At 40.7% G+C, this 15,360-nt stretch overlaps 1 protein-coding gene across 3 annotated transcripts in view; it reads left to right on the top strand.

The window, feature by feature from the left end:
- GRM7 (glutamate metabotropic receptor 7) overlaps positions 1 to 13,764 on the top strand; it is a 391,610-nt gene extending 377,846 nt beyond the window's left edge. For all 3 annotated transcript variants that reach the window (XM_033141172.1, XM_033141171.1, XM_033141169.1), the window contains one exon: positions 12,524 to 13,764. Coding sequence is in view for 1 of the 3 variants with exons in the window: in XM_033141171.1 (XP_032997062.1) it covers positions 12,524 to 12,573 (50 nt within the window). In the remaining 2 variants the exon portion in view is untranslated. The remainder of the gene's footprint in view (positions 1 to 12,523) is intronic.
- The last annotated feature ends 1,596 nt before the right edge of the window (positions 13,765 to 15,360 follow it).

Raw genomic sequence — 15,360 nt, 5'->3', positions numbered from 1 at the left:
TTAATGATGCACTCCAGAGGATAGTAGTCTCCGACAGACTGTACACTGCATTGATTAGCTAACTATACTGTCAATAGATGCTACCATATTCCAGATGGCACACAGTAAAACAGATATTTTCTGCAAATTATACAAAAGTAGCTGAAAGTTCCTGGCATCTCTTGGGAATTCTGAGAAACAACAAAAAGCCTGAGATTTATAAATTGATAATAGAATATGTTCACTTGTGTGCACACACATGACCTGACCATGGAAAATCCGAATAGAATCCAACCCAGAACCAAATGGGTGGGGGTAATGTTTAATTTGGGCTTTTAAAGCCATATATTGTTAAGAGGTTGGCTGGGGAAAGGGACACGGTGTCTTCTTTCTCCTGCCCCTGATCACAAAACAGTTAGTATGTTCTCTGTGGGGAACATAATATATTAATATTAATATTAATTTATTATTTATACGCCACCCATATGGCTGGGTTTCCGTAGGCACTTTGGGCTGCTTCCAACAAAATATAAAAAAATACATTAAAAAACCAGTCATTAAAAACTTCCCTAAACATGATGGCGGAGCAGACCCCTGCAGGATTACACACATGGCACATGGCTCAATTCCTGTATCAGCCGTCGCCATTACAAAGGGGGCCAAAACCTATGGCGAGAGATATCTTTGGAGATGTCCACATCAGCACAGTTTGGAACTGCTTCATGAAATTGGGCAGTGATATCTTCAGAGGCATCCCGATTGGCACAGTTTGAAACGGTGTGGTACACCAGCTGAATTCAAAACAGTGTCTGATGGCATTCAATCATAGGCTGAAATCCAGTCCTCAATCTTGGGAACAGACCTACCTAATTGGGCAACAATATTTCCAGAGGCATCTGAAGTGGTGGAGTTCAGAATGTTTCGGTCCACCATATTGATTCAAGATAGCATGCAGTATCCAAAAACTGCCTGCTCCCTCTCGGGAACCACACCGTATCAGGTTTGGCGATGGTATCTCATGAGGCTCTGGAATGCATAGAGAACAGATGAACAGACAGACACACAACCTTCCAAAATATATGGTAGGTCTGCTTAGAGTATGAAAGGGGCATCAATAGCCAAATGCTTACTACTTCAAACAGAAGACATGCAGTTGTCTGTAAATGTTTGCTTATTGTAGTCTGTCAAAATATTAACAACCTCAACACCTCTTATTTTCCATTGATTGTGTTAAAAATGCTTTTGGGTTTTTTATTTTTATTTATTTTAATTTGTTTGCTTGTTTGCTTTTTGCTTCAGAACATTATTTCTTGCAATACTGGTTACTATGACAACATGGTGCATTTTTTGCTTTGTGTGATTTTTCTCCTTGTTTCCACCAGATCTATTCATACTAGTTTCAAAGAGGGTTTTATGTGGCACATCCCTTGATGAAGTCATATCAGTGTGTTGTACTTCTTTGGCTTCCATTAAGTCCTTAGTTCCCATTCTGGGCTCACTGTTTAGATCAGTTATTTTCACTATGCCTAAATGATTTAATTTCAAACCTGTTTCAACTGAATGAACTCCTTTAGAGGGTTGTGGTCTGTCAGCCTTTGCCATTCAACCCATTGTCTCAGAAACAGAATTCTGATGGTTACCATAAGCTCTGAACTGCCCATGACAGGACAACTGGTGCATCATTAAAATACTAGAACTGAACCAAGGACATGCACTCAATGCAATCTGTATGTCTTGATGTGCAAATAGCCCTAATTAGATTACAACTTCCTGTCTGATAATAAAGCTTAATGCTTAGAATTATGACTGGATCCAATGGGCTGCTGTTCTTCCTGAATATTGGCAAAGAGGACTGGCCTTCTTGCACAAGAGGAATCTAGCCCCTGTGTAGTTACACTATTGTGGGGCCAGAACATATGTGCTACACAACCTTGTGCATAAGGAACTGAACCATGTTAAGTCTCATTAAAAGAAACAGCAGTACCAGCTGTAGGTGTAGTTGAAGGATACATGACAGTACTGCAGATTTAAGGCTTTAGAATGGCAGCTGGAGCAGAACGAAGCAGCTGTGTTCTGCTGTGGGTTCCATTAAAACAACAGGGGCAAACTATTCTTTTTGTAACACTACAATTAAAGCATCCTTTTTCAGGAGGAAGATGCATAACAGATGTATTTCTGCTGGGTTTGAATTGACATAAGTCATAATGCCTTGCTTCAAGGATCATGCTCTTGGTGAGCTTTGCAAGAACAGCTTCTAAAAACAGGTGAACAAATTGACTAGTTGTCTGGGGGAGAAACGACAGTAAATATGATCTAATGGTGCAAGACATCTCAAAGGATTCCAAAATACTTGAAAATAGGTCATATAAACTGAAAATAACTAAAACAGCAACACACAGTCATTGGTACAAGTTGCCAGAATGTGGATACACATTCAAACATGTATCCCATTGAAAGCAATGCCGTGTGGGTAGATGGAATCCAGAACCCCTCTTCATGCATTGCTTTTGTAGGCTTACCATGCAATCAAGTGATTGCCCACTTACATCTATGTATCTCCTTAGGTAACTACAATAATGTAATTAAATGTAATTAAATAATAATAATCCTCAGCTCATTTGCAGTCAGACTCATCTCACCTTGTTTTGATCCAATTCAGGATTATACCATTATACCATTCACATCTCCAGAATTTGAATGCTTTTTGGTTACTCAGTGCAACTTTTTGGCTTCTTGTGAATATTGAAGCATCCATATCATTAACTAGCTCTAATTTAGATAAGGCACCTACCTATACCATCACATTGTGAAATGCAATGTGCAATAATAAATATACTGCAGTAGAACATTTGGAAATACTGTAATCTGATGACTGCTACTTCAAACTGCTCTTGCAGGTAGCCAAGGTTAAAGAAAATTATTATGCTGAACATCTATAATTGTTACTTGTGGTTCAGGCATCGTTTTGTGTGATAGTATTTTACCAGTTCCATGGGTAACAGGCTCACACAGTTCGTGATCATTTACTTCTATTGTTAGCCCAGTCTGAGTTTGCTTAAGGATTGTAAATAATGTGCATTTATAAGAAAACTAATAATGAGAGAGTCTCAGGGTAGCATTCAACCATGACTCAGCCATGAAATATTTTAAAGAAGCAAACGCATAAATGTAAAATGACCAACATACAACCATGTGTGTATGCAAACAAATATACTAAATATCCAGTTACAGGTAGGTAGCCGTGTTGGTCTGCCATAGTCAAAACAAAATAAAATAAAAAATTCCTTCCAGTAGCACCTTGTTGTTGTTGTTGTTGTTCAGTCGTTCAGTCGTGTCCGACTCTTCGTGACCCCATGGACCAGAGTACGCCAGGCACGCCTATCCTTCACTGCCTCTCGCAGTTTGGCCAAACTCATGTTAGTAGCTTCAAGAACACTGTCCAACCATCTCATCCTCTGTCGTCCCCTTCTCCTTGTGCCCTCCATCTTTCCCAACATCAGGGTCTTTTCTAGGGATTCTTCTCTTTTCATGAGGTGGCCAAAGTACTGGAGCCTCAACTTCAGGATCTGTCCTTCTAGTGAGTACTCAGGGCTGATTTCTTTGAGAATGGATAGGTTTGATCTTCTTGCAGTCCACGGGACTCTCAAGAGTCTCCTCCAGCACCATAATTCAAAAGTATCAATTCTACGGCGATCAGCCTTCTTTATGGTCCAGCTCTCACTTCCGTACATTACTACTGGGAAAACCATAGCTTTAACTATACGGACCTTTGTCGGCAAGGTGATGTCTTTGCTTTTTAAGATGCTGTCTAGGTTTGTCATAGCTTTTTTCCCAAGAAGCAGGCGTCTTCTGATTTCGTGACTGCTGTCACCATCTGCAGTGATCATGGAACCCAAGAAAGTGAAATCTCTCACTGCCTCCATTTCTTCCCCTTCTATTTGCCAGGAGGTGATGGGACCAGTGGCCATGATCTTAGTTTTTTTGATGTTGAGCTTCAGACCATATTTTGCGCTCTCTTCTTTCACCCTCATTAAAAGGTTCTTCAATTCTTCCTCACTTTCTGCCATCAAGGTAGTATCATCAGCATATCTGAGGTTGTTGATATTTTTTCCGGCAATCTTAATTCCGGTTGGGGATTCATCCAGTCCAGCCTTTCGCATGATGTATTCTGCATATAAGTTAAATAAGCAGGGAGACAATATACAGCCTTGTCGTACTCCTTTCCCAATTTTGAACCAATCAGTTGTTCCATATCCAGTTCTAACTGTAGCTTCTTGTACCACATAGAGATTTCTCAGGAGGCAAATGAGGTGATCCGGCACTCCCATTTCTTTAAGAACTTGCCATAGTTTGCTGCACCTTAGAGACCAACTAAGTTTGTTCTTGGTATGAGCTTTAAGGTTTCTTGATAACCTTAAGAAAAAGAAACATACGAGACACATGTTCCATTTGTTCTATTTGTCACTTCACCAACAACTGCCAATGCATGTTCTGGATGCTTAACTACCGTACTAAACCAGATAGGAAACTTTGGCAAGGATAGGTGCCCCAGATGTGCCTGTTTGCCCATTTGCTCAGTTCTTAGCATTACTGTGCATTGTTCCTCATTTGAAGGCACAGAATCATGGCCTAATCGAGAGTGGTTCTCAGCCTGGAAACCTACCTGTGCATTTTTCAGCTTTAGAAGTGAGTAGTTAAGTCTTGCACAATTTATAACACCTTGTAAAACTGACCATCTGAGTACTGTGGTTTGTTGTTTCTGAGATTTGGCCCCATTTAAAACACAGGCCAGCTTGTTAACTAGCACCCACAATGTTAGTTAACATGTTCTCGGCATGTTGCCACCCCAACCCTCTCCAGATTCATGATAACCTTGGAAACTTATTTCAATATTCACTTAACTCCTTGCCAGTAATCCCCAATGCACTCAGGGGGACTTGTATAGGAATGTATAGGAGAGTGGCGATTCACAGCTTTGAATATTTGATTTCTTCTCCACAAATGAAAAGGAATAATACTTGCTGCCTCTTTAGAGCGGGTTGAATATTTTGTATGCTATTCTGAATTATGAAGCAGGTGCTCTGCCTTCAAGGAGAATCCATCAGTGCTGGAGGGGCAAGTAGAAAAAAAAGCAAACAAATTATAAAGTTGGAATTTGTTAGGAGAAGCTCAGTTCTGAAAAGCCCAAAGATCAGTTAAGCATATAAGTGGATTTTGATGTTATCTCTGCAGAACCATTTCAAATCAGCGTGTCTAAAAGTACCTGATTGTCAACAAGCAATAGTGAATCAAAGGGGGACCTGATGAAAGGCAATGATGACATGAAATGATATTGTGTTTCCTTCTGTGCTTCAGCTTTCGATGATAGATGTGAAGCAATTTTAATGTGATGCCCCAAATGACCCTGGAGTTTACACAGTATTGAAAACAGTCTCATCCTTAATTTTATTTAGCTAATACAACCGTTGGTGGTCATGCTCTGAACTGTTTCCAAAGACCTGGACAGAATGTGTCAGTTTCTGTCAGGATTTTGTTTTCCAGTGATATGGCTTAAGGTCCTGCTGTGAGGGGGGTAGAAAAGTAAACTGAGGCTGGAGTCTCATCCTTCCTCCCCCCCCCCCCAAATGTATGAGAGCTCTGAGCAAAATATGATACTGTTAAGGCTATGAGACAAGCACTGGAGGCTCCAGGCTCGGCTGTGTGTGTGTGTGTGTGTGTGTGTGGCTTATAGACATACAAGTCTCTTTAGTAATAGTTTTATTTCTAACATACCAGCTCATTCTGCCAGTAGCACTGAATTGCCACCAGTCACTGTCATCTCAAAGGGATGCCCAGCTCTGATAACCTTGGAAAAGTAAAATGTAGCATTTCTGCTAAGAGGCAGGCCCTAAGATTCTGAACTGCCTCTTCTGGCCTACTTGCCGTTGAAAAATGGATCACTCTCCAAATTTCAGATGTCAAGTCTTCCTCTAACAATGGCAGCTAGCTTATTTTGTGACATGGTGAAATTAAAAAGCTCCCTGCACATTCCCAGAAACCAATATCAACAATTCCAAAGTTTGAACTGCCTTCATCTAATGTGGAGAAATGGTAATAGTTGCTAAGCAACCTGCAACTCTTCCTTCCTTCGTGCCATTTCAGTTCATTTCAGCTTTTCAGGCTATGTCTAGAGCTGCTTAATTTGATCCTATTTGCAGTGACAATTTAGGCCTATACACCTTAGATGCCAATTCTCAAGGTGCATATAAAGAGCTCTGCCACATTTGGGGGTTGTACCTTGTGAAATCGGAATAAAATAAAAATAATGTGATTTCACCCCTTTGAAGTCTGTCAGGGAATGTTAATACACTTGTTTTAAACCAATTTGTTCCTGTCCTGCAATGCTTTTGAATGGCAGTTATATCACTATTAATAATACATGCTTGTAGCTGCTATGCATTTCGTAGTAGTACAGACAACATTTTCAGACTTTCCACACAGAGCCAAACCTTGACCTTATCCTTGGATCCATATATTTTTCAATGTCCCTGTCCCACATGGATATGAACACAATGCAAGTTAAATAAATATAGGGTGGCTGCCTTATACATAGAAATTCTCCTCCAGGTGTGTCATTTATTTATTTTTTAAAGCCAAGGCCATATTTCATAGCATTTCAGAAGCATGCTCTTTTATGCATTCCATAGGCACTCTTAATGCGATCATTTGGCTTTGGCCATGAGTTTGGGGAGAGGTGGGGCTGGTAGCAGAATTGCAAATACAGTGGAAATTAAGCCGTTTATGCTACAAATGCAGTCACTAAATCAAGCGCAATCCTTCTATCAAATGCAGTCAAATAAATCAAGTGAAAATAAGTGCTTGTCGGTCATCCTAGCAACCTATGCTTTCATCGGCTGTAATACTGGAGGCTGTGGTGCGTTCCCTATGTCTACAGAAGTAAAATGAGCTGGAAAAAGAAGAAAATGTGAATATTCAAGGAAGGAACCTTGAATATTTCAGATGGTCTCCCTAGCAATGATCCTGGTGGGTAAATTAGGAATTAATGTTAATAATAATAATAATAATGGCACACTTGGTTCCAATCACTTGTTACGCTCAACTCTATGATCCCTGGCCAGAAGTTTACATCCTAAGAAGCAGTTTTTCAAACCGCACCCACCAGACAAATCCATAAGCTTCCATCTGTCCTACAGTATTGAAAACAATCCTGTGGTCTCCTGTGCTAAGAAAGGGAAGCATTTTGGGTTTCTGTGCAAGTGGTCATTATTAAGATATATTGACTCTTTAATAGCACTTTTTAGCTAGACTGCCTAGCAGAATCCCTCTAAAAATTATCCATCATCCGTTGCTTCATTTGCATTCTTCTGTAGAACACTGTCCTCGTGAGCACTTGGTTATGCTGTAGCGTGGATTTGTTAATCTTCGGTGCCTCATATAAGTTCTTTATAAAGCATCATTATTAAACAAGCTTCTATTCTGGTGGTCATTTAACTGGAAAAACAAAATGTTTATCATCTTGTTGCTGTGTGCACTTGGTATGCCCGAAGTTCCTTAGAGGAGCTTGAAAGCATCTGGATTAAATATGCACTTTAAAACAATCTGATTAGAGGAGTCCTACGACTGCCACGGCAAAATGAATAAATACTACAACATTAAGATGCCTTGATGTTGTAAATTACCTGGCTTTCTCTGTATGGGAGCTGTAGAACAGGCAAGCAAACAAATGCACCAGAAATCAAATTACACCAAAGTTAACTACAAATCTCACAGACCATTTTCTTCTTGTTCCAAAGCTGGGCCTCCTGTTTCCCCATTTACCACAGTTCAAGGCAAGCTGTAAATGAATCTTTTTAAAGCCATGTCAACTGCCATGTGAAGTATTACATCTTGCAGTACAAATTAGGTTTTCTTTGAAGCATGGGAGGCATTCCGCGTAGAGAAATAAAAGCAGCTTTTTTCCCCAACGTTGGTGTCGCTTTGGTTCAGTCCCTGCCTTTGTATTAGAAGAAGTCATGAAGTATTAAAAGCTACAACTGGATTCTGATAAGTTGATAATGTTGCGCTGCCATTGGAAAATAGCATCAAATACACCCTCTAACAGTGATCACAAAACAAAAATAAATCCGGTTAAGAAGGAATACAACGCTGATATCATTTTCAAAGATGATTGGGTTATATCGCAGCATTTGTTATTTGTTATCTTTTAATACTCCGTCTAAAAGCAAAATCCAGCACACATCCTTCCTCAAGTCTTCAAAAGCATAGGAAAGCTAAGTTGATAGGGAGAGAGTAGGAAGCAGTAGGAAAGCAAAACTTTTTCGTTTGCTTCCCCCCCCCCCCCCAAGCTGAAGGCATGTTGGTGGAAGTCTAAAGATTACCATACTTTTCCATGTATAAGACTAGGGTTTTTTTTTTTTTACTTTCAAATAAGGTCAAAAATCTGGGGGCATCTTATACACGGATAGTGCATATGCCTGTTTTCTAAATTTGGGGTCTTCAAAAGTAGGGGGCATCTTATACATGGGGCATCTTATACACAGAAAAATACGGTATAACCTTTTTATGTTGTTAGTTATTGAGACAGATGGGGGAACTTGCTGGAAAACAGCATTTTTTGTATAGGAGTTACCTGAGCCTCCCCTCCCCCCCCCCCGGAATTACTATAGGCTGCTGCCAAGCAGAATGAGTTTGCTTCTGCACCCTGGTCTCTCTGTAGCTGCTTAGGGAGTCTGCACTCTATTGCCTAGGACCCATCTCACTTTAGCACAGCTGGGGGGGGGGGGCATTGAGGGGAAATAAAGACACAATAAAGCTGTGGATTTATATCCCCCAAAGCAAGAGGCTGTATTTTTCTGAATACCAGCTATAGGAAACCACAGTGGGGAAGAGGGCTGTTGCAGTGGGGAAGAGGGCTGTTGTTGTTTTCATTCCATAGAGTGGGAAGTGACGGAGACAGGATGTTTGTGTTACTGTGTTCCGTGAAGTGGGACTATTGTCCTTTGCTCTTTCTCTTTGCTGTCTGATGCTAGAGAGAGAGGGAGCCATGTTGCAGTGCTCCTTGTGTGTTTATATGTAAATAAAGTAGATTAGCCACAACGCTGAGTTGCTGAGGCCTGTTTACGCATGCTGCGAAGACTCTGCGGATCCCTAAGTGTGCTGATGCTTCTTGGTATCAGTCGCTGTGATGTTCGGGCAGAAGGAAGCTTTTGAAGCTCCCGAACGACCAACCAGGAGGGAGAGAACATGCCAGTTAGGCATGTGTCTCTGCCAGGGTCCTACACAAGAGTAGGACGCTCCTGACAATATTGCACTCAGGTGCTGCTTGCTGGCTTCCCATGAGCATTTGGTTTGCCATTGTGAGAACAGGATGCACAGGACAAAGAAGGCCACTGGGCTCATCCAGCACGGCCAATCTTATGTTAAATAAAAACAAGTTTAGCTTTTAGTAAATGTTTGTAAAGCAGCAACTTAAACAGTTTTGTTTTATTTTTGAGCAGGAATGCTCAAACAACACCAAAAAAATGCATCTAGTTAAACCTTGTGTGGCCTATTTGCCTACCTAAACATTAAAACAGTTTCCATTCCTCATACTGTAGTTCCACTGCAGCCCTTTCCATCCTGCCCACCCTCACCCATCCCATTTTAGCTTTTCACTCTTTGCCCAATGGTGTTCCAAGGCCAACACTAATTAATTAATTAATTAATTAGTTCATGTACTTTGTATTTCCACTTCTCCTCCCAGTCTCTTGGTCAATCAGAAGGGCAGTGGAATTTTGTCTGAGAATGAAGTTCTCTTTCCTGTAATTTCTTTTATTCCTTCCCCGCTTTTGTGTTAATGTTTCACTTCCCCCTTAAGTTTCTGTTTCTTGGGCTGAGCTTTTGACCCTCCTGTGAAGAAAAGCCTCTAACTAAAAGCAATCCTTTTTCAACAAAGAACACAACACAAAAGACCGAAAAGCTTCACACTTCCTTTACACTTTATTAGGACCAACCGAAATGTCACAAAATAATGAGCAAGCTTTCATGTTCTCCAGAACAGCCATAATGTCTGCATCGAGACATGGGGTGGTGTTCAGTGCTATTCCTACTCAGAGTAGATCCATTGAAGTAAATGGGCATGACTAACTGAAGCTTGTTAATTTCAGTGCGTCTTGTAAGACTTTCAATGAGTAGGATTTCGATGAATACAACCCAAATAGGGATAAGGATAGTCTCTCTTAGATGCCACAGGTTTCAGTTATATTTAGAATTCTGGGACAAAGAAGCAATGGCTGACCCAGATTTTCAAAAACATAAAGTTACCGAAATCTGCCTGAAACACGTGTTTCTTGTTAGGCAGAGAGTTTTTATATTGGCAAAGCTGAATATTGATTTTAGGAAGTGTTCTAAAAAAAAAAAAAAAGTCCATCAGAAGTGGCTTGCAGTGGCAATTCTAGATTCCCAGGGTAAGTATTGTTCCTTCTTACCAGGAGGGGATGAGGCAGCAGGCAAGTGAGTGCGGTGTGGACACACCAGTGAGAGCACTGGATTGACTAGTGTCCCTCCACTGTGCCACCCCCTGTGTTGTCTCAACCCTCCTCTCTCAGTAAGCAGTAGCTTTCCTGCCAGGAAAGAAACATTGTGGCTGTCTCCCATCAGGTGAGCTGCTTCTGAAGCCAGCTGAAACCAAATCAGCTGGAGTGAATGGGATCCTCAAAGAGCATCCTGCAGAGATCCTGCACTTTTGAGACTGAGTCTAGATACAAATCTGATGGCTACAACATTGGGCTAATTTGTCACTTTTTATTATTTGTCCCCTGCTTTACACAAGGCACAGCCTGGAGAACTCAAAATCTTGCCCACTATTTTGTGCCAACTGGTTGCCCAATTTAATTGCTGCAGGCAGCAAAATTAGGAGTCTGCCACACACCTAGCATTCAGCAATGCCTGTTTGATAGACTACAACAGGCTTGGTGAGGCTCAAGTTCTGAACGAGTTGGATGCTTGCTCCATTGCTGTGACAAGAAGGTGAATTCATTCATGATTGCAAAGCTTTCTCAGAACTGTGAACTGAAAGCTATATAAAATGTCACAAGGCGTGTACTTTATAAACCAAGAAAATGTTTAATAAAATATTTTTAATAAAAAACGTCATCCACTGCTATTAATTGCATCTTTATTTTATTCTGAAAACACTTTTATAACCTTACTTTTTGTGGTCCTTTTTCACTTAAACATTTTAGGGTTATTGTTCTTCAGTACCATCACTACACAATCCCTGTGTGCTGCAGAACTGAGAATTCTGATACGAAGCCTTTCATTTCATATCAATAACAGTTAGAAAGATCCAAAACCCCAAGCCAGTTTGCAATCTGTTCTGGCCATTTTCGGTGTATATATGAGGGCATCTAATGCTATTGCCATTATTACTGTCTGGATCTTGTTTACCAGGTGCTCCTCTCTGATTAGATTGATGACATTTTGCAGCAGCAGATGCTTAGAAAGTTACAGCTGATTCCCCCACCCCACCCTCCAATAACAACAGGCACAATCCACCGACAGCTGGTCCTCCACAAACACTGTGAATGAATTAAACTTGTACCAGGGCACAAGCATAGCCACCATTTATTTCAGTGGGGTCGTTAAGGAGAAGTTCCTAGTGGATCGAATTACTCCCTGCTCTTTCTGAACGGTGAAGCTGTAAGCATACTTACAGGTTAACACATGTAATGTTAATAATAAACACAGGCATGCTATTCACCCTTCATATATTTATATACAACCAATTGCCATTTAGCAATTTGCCACTGATGACAATAATTGAGGTTGTTACTTTGAGATGAAAATTGATTTTGTCTGATGTGAATGGTGGCTACGCAAACAGAAGTATTTCAGGTTTAGCCGTAAAATAAAATTACCGGCAAGTATCCAAATAGCCCCACAGTTATTTCTGTGTCAGTAGGAGCTCTGGGGCCTTTAGAAGCAGATCTGAGGAGGGTGGGAGGGCACATCGGTGGGGAGGAGATGTCATCCCACTCATGAAATGACTTGTTGGATTCAACCCTGTGGGGCGAATTCAATGTCACGTTGTACCCCGGGCGGAGGGCATGGGGGAAGAAGAGGAGGCAAAGCCCCATTGAACAAGTCCATGTTCAGGGTTTCTGCTGACGGGACTTGTTAGGCGAAATCCACCTTATGTGTATGCACATTGTACAGCCACATGTAAACTGGTGTGCAAGATTTGGTTTGCAATGGAAATAAATAATTTTAAAAAATATATATATTCCAAACGGGGAAAATAGGGTGCGATAGCGGACTACTTGCAAGCTGTTCACGTGCGAGAAATGACTTACATTGGAACGCCTAGGAAGATGGACTAGTAGTGATGTTTATGAGCTGGTAATTTTTATGCACCTGCATGCATGCCTGTGCCTCTTTGCCTCCCTCTTCTCTCACCGTAGAACGCCAGCTCCCAGATGTTGGTATCTACCGAGAGGCCATGGCAGAAGATCCAGCAGGTTCTTGTATTGCTGATTGGGTCTTCTCTCGCCCTTTTCTTCCACAGGCCCTGCTGCAAAAAAGAAGTATGTCAGTTATAACAATCTGGTTATCTAGTCAGCTGCATCAGACGGAGCCATGGGAGGATGGAGATTTTCATCCATTCAGTCACCTCACCTCGTGCAGGCCTGTTCCTGAAACCGCAGCGTATGCACTGCTGGAGACGTTGAAAGGCCAGGCAGTTATTATGGAGGATCCAAGTATTCTGAAACAGCTGCTCTATGAAAATATCCTTAACTTATTCTTGGCTTAATAAGTCACTGGCACTGCCACTGGGCTGTGATGTTGGAACTTTTCTTCTTTGTATGGGAGGTATGACCTATGAGCTCCGACCAGCTTCTCCCGGGTGAACTGCAATTGGCCGTGGTGACTTTCAAGGGGCTATTTTTGTCTTTCTATGTACTTCCAAACTGCAAGTTTTTGAACTTTCTGTACAGTTTGTGAGGGATTTTTGCATATTGCCATTCATGTCGTTTCAGAGGCTCACCGTTGGTTTTGAATGCACAGTTATCATGCAAGCCCTGTTCTTTCTAACTTTAGCACACTAAAACAAAAAAAAACAAAAGCCCCGAGATTTAAAAGAATTTATGTACATGACTTGTATGATTATTACTGTACCACTGCAATTCATATGTTATTTTTTTAATTAAAACAAAAGGGAGAAAAAAGATACTTAAGACCAAAAACTGTGCTGACCAAGCAAGCCCCTCACTCTGTTCCCCCCCCTCTTCCACCTCCACCTCCATTTTCTGCCTTTCATAATTCTGATGGCAACAGAGAAAGCAGAACGGATTGCTGAATTTTGATAGAGGTCGTCTTGATATTTGGAATGCATGCCAGTAATGTATTTTACAGTACATGTTAATAATTTATGTTGGATATTTGTATTTGTGTTTCTATTTTGTTCTTTTCATTACGGTATATAACTATTTTGCAATAATTTCAATAATTCTTATGGTATTTGAAAGAAAGAAAACGGCTTTTACATGTCTTGAAAAGATTTTTTTTTCTTTGTTAATGCCCCACTATTGACTGACCAGTGTGATTTAAACAAACAAAAAAGACTTTTAAGGGAAAAAGCATGTATGTTTTATACTGTTTGTAATAAGTAATTTCGTTAATCTTGCTGCTTATGTGCCAATTTAGTGAGAACAATCTTTGCCGCAGAACACCCCTCTTTCCATACTCTCAAACCTGTGATATTGTCTAAGAATGTATCAATAAAACATTTTGGTTAACTTTTCTTTATTTACTGTAAAAATGCTATTTTTCTAGTTGGGACCCCACTTCTCTTTCAAGGTTATATCAAGGTGGCTAGTCTTTGCTGAGGTAGAGACGAGACAGGCAAGAAGTCGCAAGAAAAAGCACGTTCCCTGTGTTTGTGTGACAAAGGAATGGATTCCAGAATTGGCTGCTTGCTGAACAGAAGACTATTCTTGGCCAAGGTGAAGTGTACAGATTGGGTCTATTTGTGACTGGAATATAAATTGTATATACACAGCAAATGTAAAGGTTGGAAAACAGGCAACCACTTTAGGGTATGATCACTCTAAATATTCCAAATGAACACAGGGCTGGCTCTAGTTACAGGTAGGTAGCGGTGTTGGTCTGCCATAGTCGAATCAAAATAAAAATAATAAAAATTCCTTCCAGTAGCACCTTAGAGACCAACTAAGTTTGCTATTGGTATGAGCTTTCGTGTGCATGCACACTTCTTCAGATACATAGGGCTGGCTGTAGCTTAGAAAGATAGGAAGTATTAATTATTGCCCATAACTAATATTACCAAGAGGTTTTCCTTTACCTGGGATTCCCAGCAATCTTGAGTACTGGTCAAATGCAACTGAGAAAGGAACAGGCTACAACCACACTAGTGACTGCATGTGTGTAATTTTGCTTTCCAGAGTCAGTTTCTGTGTAATAAGGTTGTCAGATGTTGGATATAAGTTAAATTCACCCCTTCACAGTATGAGTGCAATGAAAATGAAGCCGAATTCAACATGGCAGAAGACCTCCAAGGATCACACAACAAGTTTTCTATAGGATGAAAGAAAAAGAATAGGGTGATTCATACAGGTCAAGACAGGTGATTCAGTTAGATTCTCTTTCCCGACAGATGAGATAGCACACCTGCATGCTACCTTCAGGCAATGGAGCAATATTTTCTGTCTAATTTGAAGATTAGATTCCAAAGTATTTATCGTCCCATTTTATCCAGACAACTTGATAAATTATACTGATGAAGGTAATCAGCATCAAAATAAAATGTGACAGCCGGGAGGCATTAGCCCACAACAGAATGTTATGGATGAAAACATTCATGTTCCAATTTTGACTGAATCTTGACGCTGTTATTTTAAGGGGCTGAGAGGGAAGAATTTTTTCAAAAGCCATACCTGAATGAGAGCCATACCTCAATGAAATATACATACGATACACACGAATATATGGAAAATCACCTTAACCTACAGTTATGCATCCCAGATCTATCCAGGGTTCAGGAGCAGCTGCAATGTTGAAAAGAATATCTGCCTGTGTAGGCATCACCATTCACTTCTTCAGGGTAAATCTGCATTCAGACAGAGCTGCCACTTCACTGAAATGTGTGAGTCGTGGACTTCTAAGGCATTTAAGGCATGGATGGGTAACCTGGTGCCCTTCAGAGTTTGGTGAACTTCAACTCCCATCAGGCTCAGCCAGCATGGACAATAGTCAAAGTTAATGGGAGCTGTAGTCCAGCAACATCCAGACAGCATCAGCTTCCCCATCCCTGCTCTAAGGGATAGCTGGGTAGGAGTGACGTTCTTGGAAATCATTCATAAGTAATGTGAGCAATGTAAAAGC

The sequence above is a fragment of the Lacerta agilis genome, chromosome 2, assembly GCF_009819535.1.
Source record: "Lacerta agilis isolate rLacAgi1 chromosome 2, rLacAgi1.pri, whole genome shotgun sequence".
Classification (NCBI taxonomy): Eukaryota; Metazoa; Chordata; class Lepidosauria; order Squamata; family Lacertidae; genus Lacerta; species Lacerta agilis.
Note: the sequence above shows the minus strand (reverse complement) of the source record. Positions and strands in the feature narration are given on the sequence as shown.